At 37.9% G+C, this 21,101-nt stretch overlaps 1 protein-coding gene across 2 annotated transcripts in view; it reads right to left on the minus strand.

The window, feature by feature from the left end:
* Positions 1-21,101, minus strand: part of Best3 (bestrophin 3) — a 36,639-nt gene that overhangs the window by 10,356 nt on the left and 5,182 nt on the right. Inside the window, exons 4-8 of one of the 2 annotated variants that reach the window (XM_046430656.2) lie at positions 12,706-12,860; positions 11,341-11,418; positions 11,082-11,234; positions 5,740-5,820; positions 4,352-4,503 (exon numbers count right to left, since the gene is read on the minus strand). In XM_046430656.2, coding sequence (XP_046286612.1) covers positions 4,352-4,503; positions 5,740-5,820; positions 11,082-11,234; positions 11,341-11,418; positions 12,706-12,860 — 619 coding nt within the window. Of the gene's footprint in view, positions 1-4,351; positions 4,504-5,739; positions 5,821-11,081; positions 11,235-11,340; positions 11,419-12,705; positions 12,879-21,101 lie in introns of those variants that run through there. The other variant, XM_058574615.1, reaches the window with a different exon arrangement.

Here is a 21,101-nt window from a genome sequence, read left to right on the forward strand (position 1 = left end):
AAATGAAATAAAGCTATGTTCACCTCTGATTCCATTTAAAAAGTAAAAACTGAGCACCAGTGGTGACCCCAGATCAGCCTGGGAAAGACTCCGAGGAGTTCTACAATTGTGAGCCGAGTGCACATTCCTCTCTTTGGAAGGTGTCTCCTTCCTTTTTGGTGTGTTAAGGGGAAAAAAACCCAAATCAATTTTCTAAGAATACATTTTTGTTGAAGCTGGTGATTCAGAGTTTGAGATATTTTTAGTAGTTTATAACACAATCCTTCACTAATATATATCAGACTGTATTTTCTTATAAAGCTAAAATGTTTTAATATAGTTGGCTAAGAAAGGATTACTGAAGAAAAAAATCAACCTAAAAGTATATTAAACCAAATTTTAATATGATCTTTGCTTGCTGCAACATATATATTCATATATTTAAACCAATATCACCTACGGTACAATTCTAAAAACTCTGTGTACCCTAGGTACATCTATGTATAATTACAAGAAAGTAATTATACTACTGCTACATATGCTTAGAAGTTTTGGAATAAGCAGATAAGTAAATGACATTATTTCCAATAGTTATAGTTTTACAATAACAAGTAAGCTTTAAATAAATTCTTCAACTCCTAACTAGAAGGAACTCTTAAAATTTTGAATATTTCTTCTTTTTACTAACTAAGTGGATCCTTAATTGACCTCAAGGAGCCCTTCCATAAGATTACTGTAAATGTGAGGAGGTTTTGATATATATTTGAGTAGTGATTGAAAAGTTCAATAAAGCAATGTTCTTTAAATGGGATTGTAGTAAACAGACAGTTTACAGGCTTGAGCATGCTTTTAGATTAACAGGCAGTTAGTTACAGCAAGCACCTCAAGACACACTTAAGTGATCCATTTCATAAGCACCTCCCGCTGTCTTTTCTAGGATTTGGAATCCTCTGTTATGGATGGAGAGTTTGTTGGTGTTCTTCTAATGCTTTTTAGGGATTATTGCTCCTTTACTGTTGGCTGTTTTGAATTTCAAGACAGGATTAAAGGGAGTTATGAGAATTCAGGTCTTTAATTTCCACGTACTCTATTTCTCAGTGTTATATTAATGAGTAATTGCTAGTAAATAAAAAACTGTATGAATTTTGAAGTGACTTATGATGATCTGGATTAGATCCTGACTGTATTTTTTTAGCAATGATGGCTGAGGCTGGCCTGGGACTTGTGATCCTCCTGCCTCAGCCTCCGCAGTTGCTGGGATTATAGGCCTGTACCACCATGCCTAGCAAGAGGTGCTTTTTTCTGTTCTTTCATTTTTTTTAAGCCTATCTGTAGCATCTGGCATAAAACTTACCACAGAGTAGAACTCTGAAAAACAATTGAAGGTATGAGCAAAAACATATTTTAAATTTGTAATTAAGATTAGAAAAAGGGGGCATAACTTTATTTCAGTTACATATATCTATTAAATATATAGAAAATAGTGCCATGCTTTGAACATGTTCTTAATATTGAGAACAAAAGAATTTCCTTTTTAAGTAGAAATGGATAGTGTGCTGAATGTGAAAGTCACTTCTGAGTGTGCAGAATATGAGGCAGAATAACTTCTCAGGTTGTCCTTGGATAGTACTTTTGCTAGATTTTTGAAGGGCATTGCCTTGATTTTAGAATTTTTGGGTCATGGGAATTGTGACTACAAATCTGAAGTGTTGATATAAAAAGATAAAGGGACTTTGATTTCTGAATTAAGTATGTTGGGAAAATATACTCTAAACAGAATAATAAAATAAAAATTTACTCATCCAAAAATAAAAAAGAAGCAGGGGTGTTTTATATGCTTATCAAGTATGAACATATAACCAGCCTTGGCTAATCAGTTGTGCCTCCCTATCAGTAGTGGTTAGTTTGGGAATAGATATGTCAGCCAAACTCAGTAATCACAGCAAATTCAGTACTGCAGCTTTAAGAGTTGGAAGGAGTTGTGCCCTTTGCACAGGGTCTGCTGAACCACAAGCTTGGAGCTGCTGGCTACCATTTTGCTGTTTTGCCCCCTGAAGGGAAGAACCTGCCTGAGAACTGAGCCAGAGGAGAGAAATGCACAACTGAAAGACAGGAGTGGTCAGCTGGGTTACATTAGGGAGCCTCTGGATCCAGCTTTTTTTTTTTTACTGTATTTTTTTAGCAAAGCCCAAAGCGAGCCTGTCCTCTGAGTATGACCCCAAAAAACCCCTTTTTGCTTTTAAGTTAGTTTAAGGTTGGTTTTACTGTCACAGGTGATGAGAAAGTTTTCTTGAGTACCTGAATCATGAATTCAAAAGGCCTTTCTGGGAAGGCTTGGCTTTTCCTACTTGTGCTCCTGCAGGGCTTTCTCTGAAGTGTGAGCCTCCCTCCCATTTTATGTTCCTCATTCATAGAAAAATCAAGACCAACTGAGCTTTTGCCTAACTGCTTCTTTGGTCAGTTGGTTCTAGCAGAGTCCTGCTAGGCATCTCATACAAAACCTCTTCACAGACCCTGGCCTTCACCTGGGCTCTTCCCTGTCATCCTGGTAAATAGGCCTATCTCATAGCTAATGTATTTTTGCTGCAGTCTTAATGTATCTTCTGGTTCTGTCTCAACTGTTTTATTTTCTGTCCCAGATTTCCAGGTTACTTTAACATGAAAAAGCTTAGGTTTATTCAATCTTTCTATGCCTCAGTTTGAAATCAACAAATAAAAGACCTGAATAGCTGATAATAATAATGCTCTATGGTTATATTAGATTGTTTTATGTTTATAATATCGTTTAATCATCCCTGTAATTATTAAGAAATTGTAAATCTGTAATGTTGTGTTTCTGTGTTTACAAACAGGAGAAACATATATTTAAATATTTTATTTGCTATTATTTGGGGAAGTGGTTATTTGGGATTGAATCCAAGGGCACTTTGTCACTGAGCTACATCCCGGCTTTTTTTTTTTTTTTCTTTTCAGTTTTGAGACAGGATCTCACTTAATTGCTTAGGGCCTCACCAGGTCGCTGAGGTTGGCCTTGAACTTGTGATTCTCCTGTCTCAGCCTCCTGAGTTGCTGGGATTTTAGGCATGTCCCCAATGCCCCCTATTTTAATATTTTCTAAAGAACATGGATATTTAGTTAGGCATTGGAAATTATAATGATTAGTATAAATACGTAGACCAAAATAAAAATCTTGAGATTCCCTCAAAGTCATTTTAAACATTATATAAAATCAACTTAATGGACATTAGAAATGGAACATAGGGTGTCTAAATAGAATCACCACAATGACTCCCTGATTTTATCAATGGTGTTGGTCTCACTTCTTTTACAAGTTAGATCTTTAAATATTTTTGCATTCAGCAGTTGTGGGAGTAGGGGGAAGGATAAAGCATACTTAATTATTTAAAAACAAACTCAGAGAAAAAACATCTCTTATTAATTTTCAAAATTGAGAAGGTTGCCAGATGTCCATGAAGCTCTGCCACTGCAGAAGGAATTACACAGGTTGCCAAGTGTCAGCAACAGGAAATTGCTACTCACAGACTGAGCAATAAGCTGGGCTAAGGATAAGCAACCTGGCCTGGAAGGACCCTGGATGAAAAGGTTCAGTCTTAAAAGGCCATCTAGAAGCAGAAGCAAGTCTAGCCTGGCATGGGCAACCTTCTCTGAGGTGTACTTGGAAGACACCTGGTTCTTAAATCATTTTCCTCATTTGCTATCACTCCTGAAATTCCACTCTGTCACCCTTTGCTTTGGACTCTCAAGCAGACCCCTTTGGAACAGCATCATTATTTTTGAAGATTAGACATTTGGCTAAGAATGACACTTTATAGGGGTAGGACAGAAGCTAGATATCCTGTAAGTAGGGAAACAAGAAGCAGAACCCTGAGTGAGGAAAGGTGGTTACTTTGGCAACTAGACATGAATCTGCTCCACAATCTGCTTAGATTGACTTCAGGGAACAGCCAAAGTTTTGCCATTAACATTTTCCCTTTTTACAGTTTTTTTTTTTTTTTGAGTGAAGGGGCAGGGGGTTATTACTTTCTAAATTTTCTATGCTTACTTTAAGCTACTTAGAAACTGGCATCTGCTGTTAGCAAATATATATAAACTCCCCTCCCCCATTCACACATTTTTCCAAAATCAGATTTAATAGACTTATTCTAGAGCTGTGCATGAATTACTTCAGGCCTCAACCTGTTTATTTAAGGCTCATGGTACATAAGGATAGAGACTGACTTGTCTATTGAGCATGGTTAGAAAAGAATCCCCCCCTCGCCCCCCCACCAATGTCAAAAGATCAGTGATCACATTATTTTTTAAATACTGAAGATTTAAACACACACACACACACACACACACACACACTTACCCCATTTGGATTGTTGACCCTAGAAATGAGGGTATGCAATAATCAGCTGCTGCCAGCGTGTATGGTGGTCGAGCAGCAGAATCGTCCCAGTAAATGTCCTTCTTCATCTTGGGTAAGCTCATATGCATTTCATCCACAGCTAAAAGAGAGACCTAAAATCATTGTCATATTGTTAGGCTAAATCAGATGTGAATTATATAAAAAAAGAGAAGAATTTTCAGTAGGGGGACTGGAGTTTGAGAGCAACAGGACATAGTCCAAATGAATGGATGCACAGATGCCTACAGCATATATTTGCTGCAACCTGGGCTGCTGCAGAGTTGCACCTGTTGTTCACTACTGGAGAACACTGGTCAGTGGTATAAGTGAGACTGTCAAGCTGCCCACCCTCTGTCCTTATGCCCCAGGATGGAGCTGCATCTCATCTGGAGGGAGGCAAAGCACCTTTTCCTTTTTTGTTCACAGTTCTGGTATTATCTTAGTGCCTGCCCTGTCAGCAACCACCTAACTCCAGGTAGTGCAGCAAGGTGGAGAGCCTCAGTATTCATTCTGCTAACCCCATAAACACCTTTTTACTTGACATCACTTCTTACAATCCCTGGTTTCTTGTTTATTTAGAAAAGCACACCAGCAAGCCTATGCTGTTTGAAGCTATAATCATCTTTCCCCTTGGCTTTGACTGAGTGATACATAAATAAATTACTCTCTCAGAACCAATTTTTGACAGAGTGATTCAGGCATTGCACTTCTTACCCTAATAGACTGACAATGTAATCTCTGTGAAACGTTTGAACCTGTTTAAAAGCCAAGTTAGGCTTGAAACAAATGGACAAAGTGAAGGAGAGTTTTAGTCTGAGGAGAGTTTTGCCTAACATTGTCCTCATGCTGGTTCTTCATGGAAAACTCACTGAGAAGAGGGTCCATTTTATGCATGTCAGGCAGATTTGAGACACAGGCCTGTGTGGCCCAGGCTCCCAGTGTCCAGCTGCTGGACAACTGACTGTTGAGGTCTGTGAGCTGTGAGTTTGGAAAGTCACATCAGATTGTATCTGGATGCTATTTTATGTCACTGTTAATATCTTTGGGTGCCAATTAAAACAGATAAAAAAATGAATTAAAATACTGCTTTGTTCTAGATGGAAGAGGCTGGTTAAAACTGATAGAGAAACTTATAGAGAAAATTGATTTGAAATTCTACCTAAATTTCACTGGAACTGAGATCCAGGACCTGTGAGGCTCCAAAAGGATAATATACTGCATAGTCAAACTTTTTAATTTGTGACTAATGCTCTGAAGTCCAGGGGCCTGCATCCAGAATCTGTTTAAATGAGAAACATCACAGGTGATTTATTGTTAAGGTTTATAAAGGAAAGAAAAATTCTTCTAACCTGCAAATTTCTATCAATGCACCAGTTAGTTTCAAAATCATCATCATCTTCTCCAAAAGGGTTGATAAGCTGCTCAGCCACCTGCAGTTGGAAACACAGAACAAATCTATCATGATACTTGTGAAGACTAAGAACAGAGATTGAAGTTGATTCCTATTTTATTCTCGCCTTCTTTTGTCACTTTCATAATATGAAGCCTAGAGGGGAGTGGATTGTTTTCCAGACAGATACTTATTAGAATATGAGACTTGATTCTCTAGTCATAAATGATGCTCCTTTGTGGGCATGATCTCCAAGTGGATCTGTCTATTCAACTGGTGACAGTGTAGGCCCTATCACAGAGAAGCTTTGTGCTGTTTGGGCGCTCACTCAAACCAGTGCATATTGAAGAGTCATCAACATGTGAGTGGCATATAGCTTGTGCTTTCAAGGAATTTATAAGGGCTAGGATGATAAGACAAAGTTAAACAGCAGAGGAAGACTTAAGTCATAGTTAAAGAAAGTGCAAGGTGGTTTCACAGTTATTAGACATAACCGCTAAGTGAAAGAGCAGGCTAGTCAGTCATCAAGTTGGAATTTGAGGCTTACTTAGCTTTACCCTAGATTGGCTCTTGTCTATCTAGTAAGCTAGATTTCCTGTTGAAAAAACTTTAGGTGGTTTCTTATCACATTTAAAAATATTTGACAGATATTAAATATTCTTATCATATTCCTGAACTGAATAGCTTTTTTTTTTTTTTTTTTTAAGATGGGGTCTTGCTATGTTGCCTAGGCTAGTCTGAAAACTCCTGTGCTCAAGGGATCCTCCCATCTCAGCTTCCTGAGTGCTGGGACTATAGATGTGTGTTACCTTGCCTAGCTTCTATAGCCTCTTGATGAGAGGTTTTAAATGTCTAAAATGACTTGCTTGTCATTCACTTTTTTGAATAATTTACTTTGATTTGTGTGTGTGTGTGTGTTTTTATTTTTTTTTATTTATTTTTTAGTTCTCAGCGGACACAACATCTTTCTTTGTATGTGGTGCTGAGGATCGAACCCGGGCCGCACGCATGCCAGGCGAGCGCGCTACCGCTTGAGCCACATCCCCAGCCTGTGTGTGTGTTTTTACATTGAATCCTCTACATAGGAAAAACTTACAAGTATATAAAATATATTGTTTGACTAGTTATATACTTGTAATATCACCATATACTTAGAAGTATATAAAATTTTATTTACCTATTCCTTATTATATACTTAAAATATTACATACTTATACTTATTATGTACTTATAAACATATAAAATATATCATTTGATTAGTATCTAGATTTTTAGATTCTGAGACCATTGGTAGGAGCTTTACTTACTTAAGTTTTTAGTATTTAAGTCAAATCATTTACAGCAGTTATTTTCAACCTTAGCTATGCACTAAAATCACCTGGGGAGCTCTTAAAAAATAAACAATAATGCCTGAGTCCCTCCTCTCAATATTCTGACTTAACCAGTGTGATGCTGGGCCCAGGAATTGGTACTATGTAAAGCTCCTAGGAGATTTTAAAGCATAGGCAGGTTGAGATCCACTTATATAAAGAAGTGTATCTCCCTTGTTCTAAGGGACAGTCCTGGGCAGGGCAGTGTCCTGTGTCAGTAATTCTCTCAATGACAGCTGTGGTCAGAGTCCTTCATTGTGAGTTGTGAGGGTTGCCTGGGTTTTTTCTCAAATTAAATGAGTCACTGCTTATTCTTGAAAATATTTTTGTTATATATAAAATTTCAGTTTTATGGTGTTAGTCCTGTGTATATTATTATAATCTACAGTTATTAAAATGATACCTATGTTTGTGAATTTACAATCTCACAAAAATATTAGAGGCTCCATTTTCAGCAAGTAACTGAGTAATATACTGTCTAGAAGGTCCAGATGGTTTTCTACATTTTGGAAAGATTTATAAATATCTGAATTGTCAGGCTAGAACAGCTCTTTAGAAACTGAAATGTAACTCACTGGATTGGGAAAACTCACTCTGTTAAGTTTGCCTGTCTCTTAGCAGAGCTATGAATATACCTTTTCATATTTTTAAAAAATATTTTTAGGCAAAGGATGTTAATATTTTAGAAAGTGCATCAGAAGAAAGGAACCATTAATGCTTTATGGGCCAGCTGAACACCTTACATGGACATAAAGCAAATGTCTTCTTTGATATAAGGAGAGCAACTAAGAACAAAGTAGGGAGGAAGAGCATGAGAAGAAGATTACCATTAAACAGGGACGAGAGGTGGGAGGGAAAGGGAGAGAGAAGGGAAATTGCATGGAAATAGAAGGAGACCCTCATCGTTAGACAAAATTACATATAAGAGGAAATGAGGGAAAAGGGGAAAAAAGGGAGAGAAATGAATTACAGTAGATGGGGTAGAGAGAGAAGATGGGAGGGGAGGGAAGGGGAGTGGGGATAGTAGAGGATAGGAAAGGCAGCAGAATACAACATACACTAGTATGGCAGTATGTAAAAACGTGGATGTATAACCGATGTGATTCTGCAATCTGTACATGGGGTAAAAATGGGAGTTCATAACCCACTTGAATCAAATGTATGAAATATGATATGTCAAGAGCTATGTAATGGTGTGAAATATGATATATCAAGAACTATGTAATGTTTTGAACAACCAACAATAAAAAATTAAAAAAAAAAGAGCTATGTAATGTTTTGAACAACTAATAAAAAAATAAAAAAAAAAGAAGCTCAGCAAAACTCAGGGAAAGAACAACAACAACAACAAACAAAAAACACAAGAATGATTTACCTTTGGGCCACCTGTGTGAATTTTATGTTGATAAAGACAAAGTCTACTTTTTTCTTTAATGGGAAATGAGAGCCATTAACTCTCCTTCTCTTTCTTACTCGTGAGTAAAAATAATTAACAATCACTGTCATTTGGTTAAAAATATTTTTGCCATTTGTAAAGGACAGCCTTTAGTCCTTGGAGTATAATTTGAAATGCCAACATATTTATTTTTCCTGGGTAAAAGTCAAACTGGTGAAAAGACTTCTGCAGGGAAAAATCTGCTACAATCTGAAGGCATGACAATGTGGCTATTTGGAAGGCCAGACATTTGAAAATTCTATTTCATGAGTCATCTTTAAACTGTTGTTAGATTTCAGTTGACTTAATGATGCCATTATCTTTGACTTTCTTCCTATCACATACTTCCCATTTGGACATTCACCAAAGTGATGGAAGAATCAGGCCTCTGGTCCTTACACACATGTACCTGGGGAGGGTTGAGAGGAGCAGGGATAGTGGTGGAGGTGGTGAAACCAATAAAATTCTTCACTGATAATCAGACAAGCTGTTTTTACTGCTCTAACCTGTTTTTAAACTCCTGCAAACTCAATGTCATCATTAATCCTGGTGTTTCTGATTTTGATTCTGATGAGTTCTGAGTCTAAGTTCTGGTTTTGAAAATTGGATGCACTTAATGGTGTGGAACAGCTAGTAGGATTTCAAGCAATAATTTACAGAGTTGAGCCGAACTAAAACACTACTACACAATTAATGCTTAAATCTGATTGATATCCAAAGCTGCTTCTTTGCCCTTGCTTACTCTTCCTAGTTGCTTATTGTGGTATAAAAATGCAGGCACAGTTATTACTTTAATTACATTATTGTAATCCTAATGGGAACAAATAGACACTTAAAAAATCAATAGCTATGAAAAAAGTGTTCTTCTAATCTCTTTACATAACAAACTGTTTCAGACTGCTGCAACACAGTTGAACTACATCTCTGTCATTTTAATCCTTGATGGAAAAGTGATCTCATATCTGAGCTGTTACATGTTAAATCTGTCTTTGATTCACTGATTAATAATTTTCTAAAGACTCATTATAGGAGCAGTGTGGAGTTTGGAACGTGATAGATTAAGAGTGGATCTTAGCCAGCACTTGTTGTTGTTTGACTTCATAATGGCTGCCAATCTAACTGGAGTGAGATGGTATCTTAGGGTGGTTTTGATTTGCATTTCTCTGACTGCTAGAGATGGTGAGCATTTTTTCATGTACTTGTTGATTGATTGTATGTCCTCCTCTGAGAAGTGTCTGTTCAGGTCCTTGGCCCATTTGTTGATTGGGTTGTTTGTTCTCTTATTGTCTAATTTTTTGAGTTCTTTGTATACTCTGGATATTAGGGCTCTATCTGAAGTGTGAGGAGTAAAGATTTGTTCCCAGGACGTAGGCTCTCTATTTACCTCTCTTATTGTATCTTTTGCTGAGAAAAAACTTTTTAGTTTGAGTAAGTCCCACTTGTTGATTCTAGTTATTAACTTTTGTGCTATGGGTGTCCTATTGAGGAATTTGGAGCCCGACCCCACAGTATGTAGATCGTAGCCAACTTTTTCTTCTATCAGACGGCGTGTCTCTGATTTGATATCAAGCGGAAAAGGGTACACTTGTACATTGCTGGTGGGACTGCAAATTGGTGCAGCCAATTTGGAAAGCAGTATGGAGATTTCTTGGAAAGCTGGGAATGGAGCCACCATTTGACCCAGCTATTCCCCTTCTCGGTCTATTCCCTAAAGACCTAAAAAGAGCATGCTACAGGGACACTGCTACATCGATGTTCATAGCAGCACAATTCACAATAGCTAGACTGTGGAACCAACCTAGATGCCCTTCAATGGATGAATGGATAAAAAAATGTGGCATTTATACACAATGGAGTATTACTCTGCATTAAAAAATGACAAAATCATAGAATTTACAGGGAAATGGATGGCATTAGAGCAGATTATGCTAAGTAAAGCTAGCCAATCCCTAAAAAACAAATGCCAAATGTCTTCTTTGATATAAGGAGAGTAACTAAGAACAGAGTAGGGTCGAAGAGCATGAGAAGAAGATTAACATTAAACAAGGATGAGAGGTGGGAGGGAAAGGGAGAGAGAAGGGAAAATGCATGAAAATGGAAGGAGACCCTCAGAGTTATACAAAAGTACATACAAGAGGAAGTGAGGGGAAGGGGAAAAATAATATAAGGGGGACAAACGAATGTCAGTAGAGGGAGCAGAGAGAGAAGAGGGGAGGGGAGGGGAGAGGAGGGGAGGGGAGGGGAGGGGGGATAGTAGAGGATAGGAAAGGCAGCAGAATACAACAGACACTAGTATGGCAATATGTAAATCAATGGATGTGTAACTGATGTGATTCTGCAATCTGTATATGGGGTAAAAATGGGAGCTCATAACCCACTTGAATCAAATTGTGAAATATGATATATCAAGAACTATGTAATGTTTTGAACAGCCAACAATAAAAAATTAAAAAAAAAAAAAAGAGTGGATCTTAGGGCACCAAAACTGATGGCTACCTTGAGCCATCCTGCATAGAAGAAGAATTGTAGGAGAGTAAAGATTGGAATGTAAAGATCTAAGTCATGCCCCGCGTAGCCTTTGGTGGGATCCAAAAACTGGCGTCCAATCAGGCATGCAAAGAAGAAGGTGTAGACAGCAAGAGTGACAACCTGGAATAGAGAGAAACTGGAGTGAGAGGACAGTGCTAGCTGCCCACAGGGAGCTAGAGTGCCAAGGTGGGCAAATAGAAAATATCACATGCAAAGTGTTTGATACCTGGGTGTAAACCAGTGGAATCCCAACCCAGTCATAACCGAATAAGAGGCTGCACCAAGAGCGGTATCGATTCATTTCCTAAGCCAGAAACAAAACATGATTTAATATGATGATGAGTATGGTAATAAACATCAACTGGGATTCATAACATGGGCACGTCTTTTCCAAATGGGTTTGTAAAGTGATGGGATTGCCTTTGTGGCTCATAAGTTGGCTACCAAGACTACTACAAAAAGAAAGTTCTGAAAATGACAAGCAACGAGAATCACTGAACAATGTGCAAAAAGGGTGAGAACATCTGGACATACATATTCTTTAAAATATTAAAATAAGACAGGACTTTATAGAAATATCCCTTATTCTATAGGATCCATAATTTCCAACCCATATATTAGGTGAAAGTGGTGATAAGAAAGCCATGGTTGATATTTAAATTGTAATTTCTAGTTAGCAAATTTCGAGGGTATTTTTTCCCCTTCTTATTTAAAAACATGCTTAATATAGATCTTAGAAAAGAGATGCAAATATATCCTAAATCTTCCCCTTGCTACAAATGGAGACTTTTGAATGCTCATATAAAAATCCATCTTTGTGTGGCATAGGAATTGGCATAGAAAGGACTGTGTTTCATTGATTTCTTTCCTCTATTGAACATACATTATTATCTAAGACTGGGATGAAGAGTTCACCTTAATTTGAGAGCTGTTTTTAAACTATGGACTCCTTTCAGCCTAATCCAAGCAGGAGACAGTTGTGGCACAAATGTATCCAGTTCTTATGTAAATTTGTTCTCAGATGAACTCAGGGCTCTTTTGTGTAGTGAAAATACTGCTTTTTCATGTGAATATTTGGAACACCTGAAAAGCTAACTTAAGCTTGGGATAGTCCAGTTTTGGGGAAATGGCTTAGGAGGTTTACTTTTCCTCCAGATTTTATCCTAGGGGTGGCAAATATGCTGTGTGGGCACCAAATCTTTCAGGTCTCTTGGCAGCCCTTGGTTAACGAATCAAGGAACACTTTTGGGATGGGAGTGTGGTTCAGTGATAAAGCATTTGCCTACATGTATGAGACCCTGGGTTTGATTCCCAACACTTCGGGGTGGGTGGGGGAGCACTTTTTACAGAACCTATTACAAAGGATTCTGTTGAAACACAGCTTCCAAACAGCCACTAAAAGAATCTGAATTCAACATGTATACTATCTCTGTCCTGTACACTGTAGCTTCTGATACTACCCCAGTGTTTCTAATTTCATGGAACCAGGATTAAACAAAGCAGATTCTTTCTGGTATGACTTGTTATATCTAGGTTCTTTAGGGGATCTAAATGGCATTTTTTTTAACTTATGGGTTTATGATGTACTTACAGTCATCAATGATTGAAGATCAACACTGTCTCTGATTCTACCTTCATCTCGGGCTTTAGTTGCAAGATTACCAAACCAGATGAATGGAACCCAGTATTTCAGATGAGGAGATTTGAGGTGGTCAAATATTTTCCTTTCATCTGCTGTCATAAAACCTTTATGCAAAATAACAATAGTGAGATTATACAAACTTAGCACTTATGCATCAACATATTCTGATATTCAGCAATGTTTGAAAATCACTGTCCTAATAAATGAAGTTTCTGTTTATTCAGTATTTGGAATAAACAGAGTTATAATTACAAAGACAATATTTACCAACAGAAGACAAGTTTAATATTACACTCAAGTTATTCAGATTACCTTAGGAACATTCTGCCAATGCCTGGAAATTAGTACTCTCTCTGGAGGTAAAAATGAAAATAAGCTTGGAAATTCTTTTCTTTCTTAGTGCAGCTCAAAGTTGTTACATGATCCAGATAATCTACTTTTTTTTTTTAAGACTTGCAGAGCATGATTAAATGTTATTACAAGAGGTTAACAGCTAAATTTGACTGTCTTGGCTTAATGCTTTCTTTTTTTTTTTTTTTTTTTTTTTTTTTGTGGTGCTGGGTTTTGAACCCAGGGCCTCATAAATACTAGGAAGTCACTCTACCAATAAGCTACACCCCAATTTTTTAAAAAAATTTCATTTTGAGAGGCAGGATCTTGCTAAGTTGTTTAGGCAGGTCTTGAACTTGTGATCCCCCTGCCTCAGCCTCCTGAGTAGCTGGGGTTAATAGGCATGCATACCACACCTGGCCTGGCTTTATGTTGAAAGACTTGCTGCAGCAATTCTTCCTTTAACTGGAAGCCTATTCTCAGATATTCTATATCAATTTTCTAACAGATATATTCTTAGGATTTATAGTTTAATTTTCAAAAATGACCCTGCTTGTATGTTGGTTGCAATCTCTGTAATTTGACCAAAGAATTACTTTGTCTCTGGCTATTTTTTATTCAGGAGTATGGATCAAATTGTGCAAGCAAGCCCTTTCTTGGCTTCTAAGCATTAGGCAAATATGCAGAGTGAGGGTTTATTTAGTGCAAACAATAAGGCAAGAGTTAAGCCCTTCTCTCAATGTAGGACATCGGTTGATTGGAAGGGGTCATGTAGAGAGAAGAAAGCTAATGGTTTTGTTTTTGGCCTAAATTCTTGATTACTAAGAAAAATAGATTGTGAATCAGATGTTAATGTATCGCTCAAGAGTATGCAGGAAGAATTTGGTCATTCCCTGAAGGGTCAAACATCTTATCTAAAGTAATTCCATCTTTGGAAATCAAATTGTTGGTCAATTGAAAAAAGTCTCTAGATTGTCAAATCAATTCAAAGAACATTTGTTATGAAATGTAATGATATTTTCATCAGCACTTGAAGTCAATTAAACCAGAGACCAATGCTTTTTTTCCCCCCAGAACAGGGCCATTATCCAAGGCTGTTTAATTGCAGTTATTGATGTGCTACAGTTTGGCAGCATGATCAGTTGGCTGGTCTCCCACCACCCTGTCTCCTTCACATGTCTGTCTCCATGCCATGCTTCCTCAGGCCCTATCCACAGCCCTGGCTGGCATCGCTATTTTATCCTGCTACTGCACATGCCTAGATTTCTCTTGGTAGCTCTTTTCTTTCTGACTAGCTCAGCTCTGCTCAGTGATTTTCATGTTGCCTATCCCCCCAAAATATTTCTAACCAGAGTAAAATATTTATATCTGTCAATGTAGGTGTATGTTTGCATTGACTTGCAACTTGTAGTTTTATGGAGCAGGATCTGCTTGCTACTTTAAGGCAAATTTTATTGCCCTCAAGGCAGAAGACTAATTAAATACATTGACAAACAACATTCCAGTCATCATAGATTTTGTCTGCTGTACACTTGGCCTATTTTTCCTTGGTTGAAGCTGAGACAGATATCTTTTGCTTTTACAGCAGAGGCTCTGTTAGCAGAAGAACTAAAAGCTCTGCACCTCAAGACTTGAAAGCAGAATGGGTTCTTTTTGAAAAAGAAAGCTGTGCATTCAGCATCTGAGCCCTTCTCAGAGGGATGACTTGTTCAGGAAGATTTCAACGTGCCTGGCTCGTTTTCATCTCTGTTTTCCGAATGTATGCAACAAAGCCACCACTTCAATTATAGATCTCCTTTAAATATAATGGGAGAACTTTTGAAATGCCTGTTGACTGGGAAAATCAAAGAGAGGCAAAATAAGATTGAGATGGATGGAATCACATTACGACAGCATCCTGCAGGGCAGTGTATCAAAAGTTTTCCACCATAACCCACAATTATGTGTTCTTCCATTCCAATCCATTCCATTCCATTCCATTCCATTCATTTTAGTGTTCCCATTCAATCCCAATAAAAATGTTGGTTACAAACCATTAAGGTGGCCACAGGGCAGAAACATTATGCAAAAGTCAATTGATTTTACTTAGGGAGAGAAGAGAAGATCACAGATTAAATGACACAGTTATACCAGAAACTCAAATGGGGCTAGGCTTCCAGCCAATGAATCTGACTGAAGTCAGGACTTTAACTCAACAACCACTTAACAACTGGGGGGCTTGCTTGGTTGTATATGTCTGTTAACCATGACATTCACTAACAATTAACCCAACAATGAATTACAGCTCACAGCACAGAGAAATATAGCTTGGAGAATATAGAGGAAGAAAATCAGTTTCTGGGGTAGCAGTGCTGAATGGACACCAAGAGACTCCTTTATTTTTTCTGATATGTGCAAAATATCTCTAGTCATCCCTGTACTTAAATTAGTATCCCATTTTGTAGTTTACTGCCTTCTACACAATACACACAAGAAATAGCATGCACAAAATCAGTGTTTTTAACTCCTCACCTGTGCATTTGGCCCAGAATTTCATTTGCCCTGAGGCAATTGCAGATGAAACTGGAAGAATTAATTGGTATGCCCTAGTGCAGTAGTTCCTAAACTTTGCTACATATTAGAATGGTATTGAATCCCAATGTGCTAGGGTGGGAGCCAGATATCTGTGATTCCAATGTGCAGCAGAGTATGGGAACAATTGTTCTAGTGCTGAGCATTTCAACATCCTGCAGTGCTGCTGGAACTTGTTTAAAATGTGCATTCCTAGATTCCTAAACCCCAGAGATCCAGATTCCTTAGGCTGTCTAGGAACATGCAATTTAAATAAGCACTCTTAATAATGTAATGATTATGGTCTGTGATCATACTTTCAGAAACACTAGGTGAATAGACTGTCACTCCTAAAAGAGAACTGGATGGGGAAAACTCTATACACTGACTAAGTGAGACTGTCTATTCATGGCATGAATTCCAGGAGGGCTGGTTCTGCCTTGAGCTTTCTCTCCTGTGGGGAGCAAGTGCACAGAGGTGAGTCAAGTTTCACTCACAGGATGACATTCTGTCTGTTCGGGCTCATCATGTGAGACTATAGAGGTAACTGACTCAGCCTCTAAAAGTTCAGCCAACAGGAAAAACTGGCACAGCTGTGAATTCCACTGTCCCCTTGATCATCTCTTTCATGGCACAGAGCAGTTGAACATTTTAGAGACCCAGAAGTCCTGGGGCTATGGAGTGGAAGGGGGCAGCAGAATGGAGACAATGACAAACCACAGAGCAGAAATGTTCTGCAAAATTCAATTGATTTTACTTAGAGAAAATCACAGATTAAATGATGCATCTATGCCAAAAAATCAAATGGGGCTAGGCTTACAGCCAATGCAGCTAAAGTCAGGACTTTAATTCAACAACCACTTGACAACTGGGTGGCTTGCTTAGTTGTATGTCTGTTAATCATGAGAGTCATTAAAAATTCCAGTGGAGTCTCATCATGTTCCCTCGAGTTATAAAATAGCTCAAAGAACTTCATGTTAAGATTTTAGGACTTTAAGAAAAGGAAAGATATCTTTTTTTTTCTCAAAGTTTACTGTCTTCTAAACACTCTTATAAGCTACCAAGCATAGGTGGAAATCATCCATTTTAGAGGCAATAAAGCAATGTAGAGATGTAAAGAGTAGAGTCAGGTGTGGTGGCACAGGCCTGTAATCCCAGCAACTCAGGAGGCTGAAGCAGGAGGATGGTAAATTTGAGACCAGTCCCAGAAACTTAGGAAATCTTGTCTAAAAAAAATTATAAAATAAAAAGGGCTGGGATATAAATCAGTGGTAAAGTGCCTCTGGGTTTAATTGCCATAAATAAATATATAAAAGAGGAGAAATACAGTGTACCTGTAAATATATTTGTAAAATGATTAATATTATTAGACAAGATTTATGGTGTTTTTATTGAACTTGTAGACAGGGACCACACCTGTTTATGCCTGTATTCCCAGTGCTCAGTATGGTGCCTGACATATAGTATACATTCAGTAAAGTTTTGTTGAATGAGCAAATGCATGATAGATTTAACATCAGTTTTGCTAATGTTTCTTTTAGGGGAATGTATACAATTTCCTATTACCCATCTTTGTGCTTGTGGTGAGTAATTCTGAAGATAATTATTTTCTTTTCCTTATGCCTGTGCAATACTAGATAAAATGTTTTGGTCTGATACATGCACTCAGCTAAGGTCATCACTTGAATTAGCAGAAGTCTGGAATTGTGCACTTGACTTGGAATGAGTGACATTTTCCAAGGCAGGTGATCGAAATAGTTAGAATTTTCCAGAACAGGTTTGTAAACAATAGACAAAATAACAGAGACTATCTTGTAGTCCCTCTGATAAATAATTGGTAACATATTAGTTCAGGGACTTTTCAGCATAATAGACATTATTTTGAATTCAGTTGTTACATTTCTTTTGTATAAGCAAAAATTTTAAAGTTTCATTTTTTCATCTGAGAAATTTAACCTGTAAAATTTCACCTATAGGTAAATCGTATTTTCCTGGCAGCATGTGTTGTGGCCTTTTTACTTGCCAGAATAAATATAATTTGACTGTCCAACTTAAAAGCAAGGAAAGTTTGGGGACTAACAGGTAAGTGGCTGGGTTCTCTAGCTCCAATCAAGGAACTGCCAGATGATCCAAAAGAAGCTGCTAATACTCATTCTCCTGGCCCTCTTATTTACTTCCTCCTGGCTAGCAGTGAGTCTATATAGGCAAGAACCTTTCCTGAAGTAAGAAGGAGAAGAGGTTGAAGGGAAACTTGGATTGCTTTAGGGTCCATTGTTTCTCAGAGTGTGATCAAGGGACCACCTATCTCAGTCCCAAGGAGTTTGTTAGAAATACCAATTCCTGGATTCCACTTGAGAATCTTTGGGGGTGGCACCTTAGGATGTACATGTTTAAAAATATTGATTTTAACAATATTGATTTTAACAATATGTAATGCACACCAAAGTTTGAGAACACATATTTTTCCTGATATGTGAGTTTATATAAGGGAGTCAACTGATGAGGATTTTTGTGCTCCCAGCATTGACTCCTCTTTTGCCACACCCTATTGGGCCCCTGGTGATGTATTTGCCAATCCTCTCTGCCCTCAGGCAGGAGCAGGTGCCCTGGCTCTGGAGTCAGGCCATCTGCCAAACATTTTCCGCCATCCCCCAAACATTTTCCGCCATCCCTGAACTTCCTATTCTTCCCAGAAACCTTGGCACAGGCAAAGGGCAGTCAGGGAGTGGCAGAGGCATGTGCCCAGTTGGGAGAACTTGGAATAGACTCCATGTGCAGCCTCTGAGCCAGCCTCTCTGCAGGGGAAGGAGCAGCAAGTTTGGTGAGTCAGCGTTATCATGGGCAGAGGGTGCAGGCCCTGGAGCAGCTTGGAGGAACCTGGCTTCTGAAGTGTCTCTCCTAGCTTAGAGAGTAGTGGCTTGGAACATTTGCCCTACTCCCTAACACAAAAGCCTTGTATTCCTGTGGGCACAAGCTATGCCCTGTACCCCTTTTCAGGCTTTTGAGAAAACACTTAGGAGTTATAGCAGTAGAAGCTTTTTATAGAGGTCATTAGTGATGATCTCAAAGGGCACCTGGAAAAGCTTTGGCATCATATCATCTCCCTCAATTCTCTTCTTCCTTCAGTCAGTCCATCTCTAATTCAAATCCTCTGACCAGGTTGCTGCCCCCAAATCCCCTTTTTATAACTCTGGAGACACTAGCCAGGTTAAAATCTTAAATCTTTCTTAATTGTCGCTACTTTGCCATTAGAAATGAGTTTTTTTTTTTCTATGAAAAGCTGAAGTCTTGCACAAGGAGTGAGAAAGAGTTTTAAACATAAGCATCCCAGGGGCTGGGGTTGTGGCTCAGTAGTAGAGTGCTTGCCTAACATGTGTGAGGCACTGGGTTTGATCCTCAGCACCACATAAAATATAAACAAATAAAATAAAATTATAAATAATTAAAATTTATAATTTTTATTTATAATTTTTAAATATTTTAAAAATAAGCATCCCAGAAAAGATTCAGTACTTCTCTAACCTAAGTGGAAGTACATTTAAATGTAGGTATTTAGGTTCTACATCCAATAGTTCTGATCCAGCAGATCTGAAGTGGGGTCCAGGAAAATGTATTTTAAATAAATAACTCTGGTTAGTCAAGATGCAGGGGTCTGTGAGTCAGAGGATTAAATCTTGAGACACATGAATTTAAATATACATCAAGGAAAAAATGTATATCAAGGAGTGAATGACTCACTTCCAGATTCCTTGAAATAGTCTGGGTTTCTGTAGTTGGGGAAAAAGAAGTATTCCAATATTCCAGGCACCCTCAAAAGAGAAAAAGCCTGGATACAAGTCTGTGCAGACATCTATCCACGTTTGAAAAGGAGTAAACCTTGTTATTATAAAAAAAAATACACCAAAAGGAAGTGAAATTATGTCATTATCTAATTGCTGCCCTTTATCTACTTGCCCCTCAGACCAGGGCACAGCTCAGCTTTCTGAGTTCATGTCTGACTAGACCCCAGAGCTTTTCCATTGCCAGCCATCTTGGTTTCTTGAGGTGCTTTGTATATGAAGGTGACACTAAAAGGTTAAGATTTTCTTTGAGAAATGGGCCCAGTATCTGATTCCTGGCAGAATATACTCTCTTCGTTCCAAAGATGTGTCCAAACTAGAGAAATATCACCTTTATTCATCCAAGTACACTTATCAATTTGGATGGGTTAGACTTTTCTTATTTGTCTTTAGGTCTTTCTTTAAAGGTGATGTTGTTGTTTGTTTGTTTTTTTTTAATCCAGTATTGGGGGAGTTGAACCCGAGACCTTGCACAGGCTGGGTAAGTGCTCTACTACTAAGATACTACAGTTCTTTAATTTTTTTTTTTTTAATTTGAACATAGTTTCACTAAGTTGCCAAGGCTGGCCTCAAACTTGTGATCCTCTTATCTCAGCCTCCCAAATTGCCGGGATTACAGGTGTGCATCACCTGACCAAGCCCATATGTAATTTTTTAAAAAATATTTTTTTAGTTATAGATGGACACATATATTTTATTTTATTTTTTATGTGGTGCTGAGGATCAAACTCAGTGCCTCATGCATGTGAGGCAAGCACTCAACCACTGACCCCAACCCCATATGTAATTCTTAACATATTTGATTCTTTAGATATTAAGATAAAAAATTAAGTTGTCAAATAGCATTTTTAACTTGATCATTCTGAAGCAGATTTCTACTTTAAATGTGGAGGACAGGGGGAACTAACTTTTTAAAAGTTCCTCTAGTCATACATTATATATACCTATGCATTTGCCAGGCCATTCATCCCCACACTTAAATCCTTCATTAACTCCTTGCACCTTGTGACTTTCTTGCATCTCACTCTATATTCGAAAAAACATCATTTACACCCCTCCTTCTTTACTTCCATCTTGACTTTCACAACCTTCTGGTCAAAGTGGATCAAGAAGACTCAGGATGTCATATCCACAAATGACCAAGATGCTATTGTTTTAGATGATTTCAGTAAAGTAACAAGAAATGCAGCACTTATAAAATGACAGACTTTGTTCTGAACACTCTGCAAATATTAAGTTATTTAATTTTCATAATTAGCCTATACGGTACTTAAGGTAGGTGCTATTATAAGTTACTATAAGCCCATTTTATAGATGAGGAAACTGAGGCACAGGTAAGTTATAGAACTCACATAAGGTCATATAGCTAGCAAGATTCCAACACTGACACTATGATCTTGGTCACTACTTATGTTGCCCATCAAAAAAGACAAAATGAGCTGGGGCTGTGGCCTCAATGGTAGAGCGCTTGCCTGGCACACGTTGAGGGCACTCAGCACCACACAAAAAATAAAATAAAGGTATTGTGTCCACCTACAACAAAAAAATACATATTAAAAAATAAAGTATTTTGCCCATTTTAATTGTTTTTTAAAAAAGAAGACAAAACAATACAAGCCAATGCAA

This window comes from Marmota monax, unplaced genomic scaffold, assembly GCF_021218885.2.
Source record: "Marmota monax isolate L192 unplaced genomic scaffold, Marmota_monax_Labrador192_F-V1.1 WCK01_AAM20220418_F8-fsc00056, whole genome shotgun sequence".
Taxonomy (NCBI): domain Eukaryota; kingdom Metazoa; phylum Chordata; class Mammalia; order Rodentia; family Sciuridae; genus Marmota; species Marmota monax.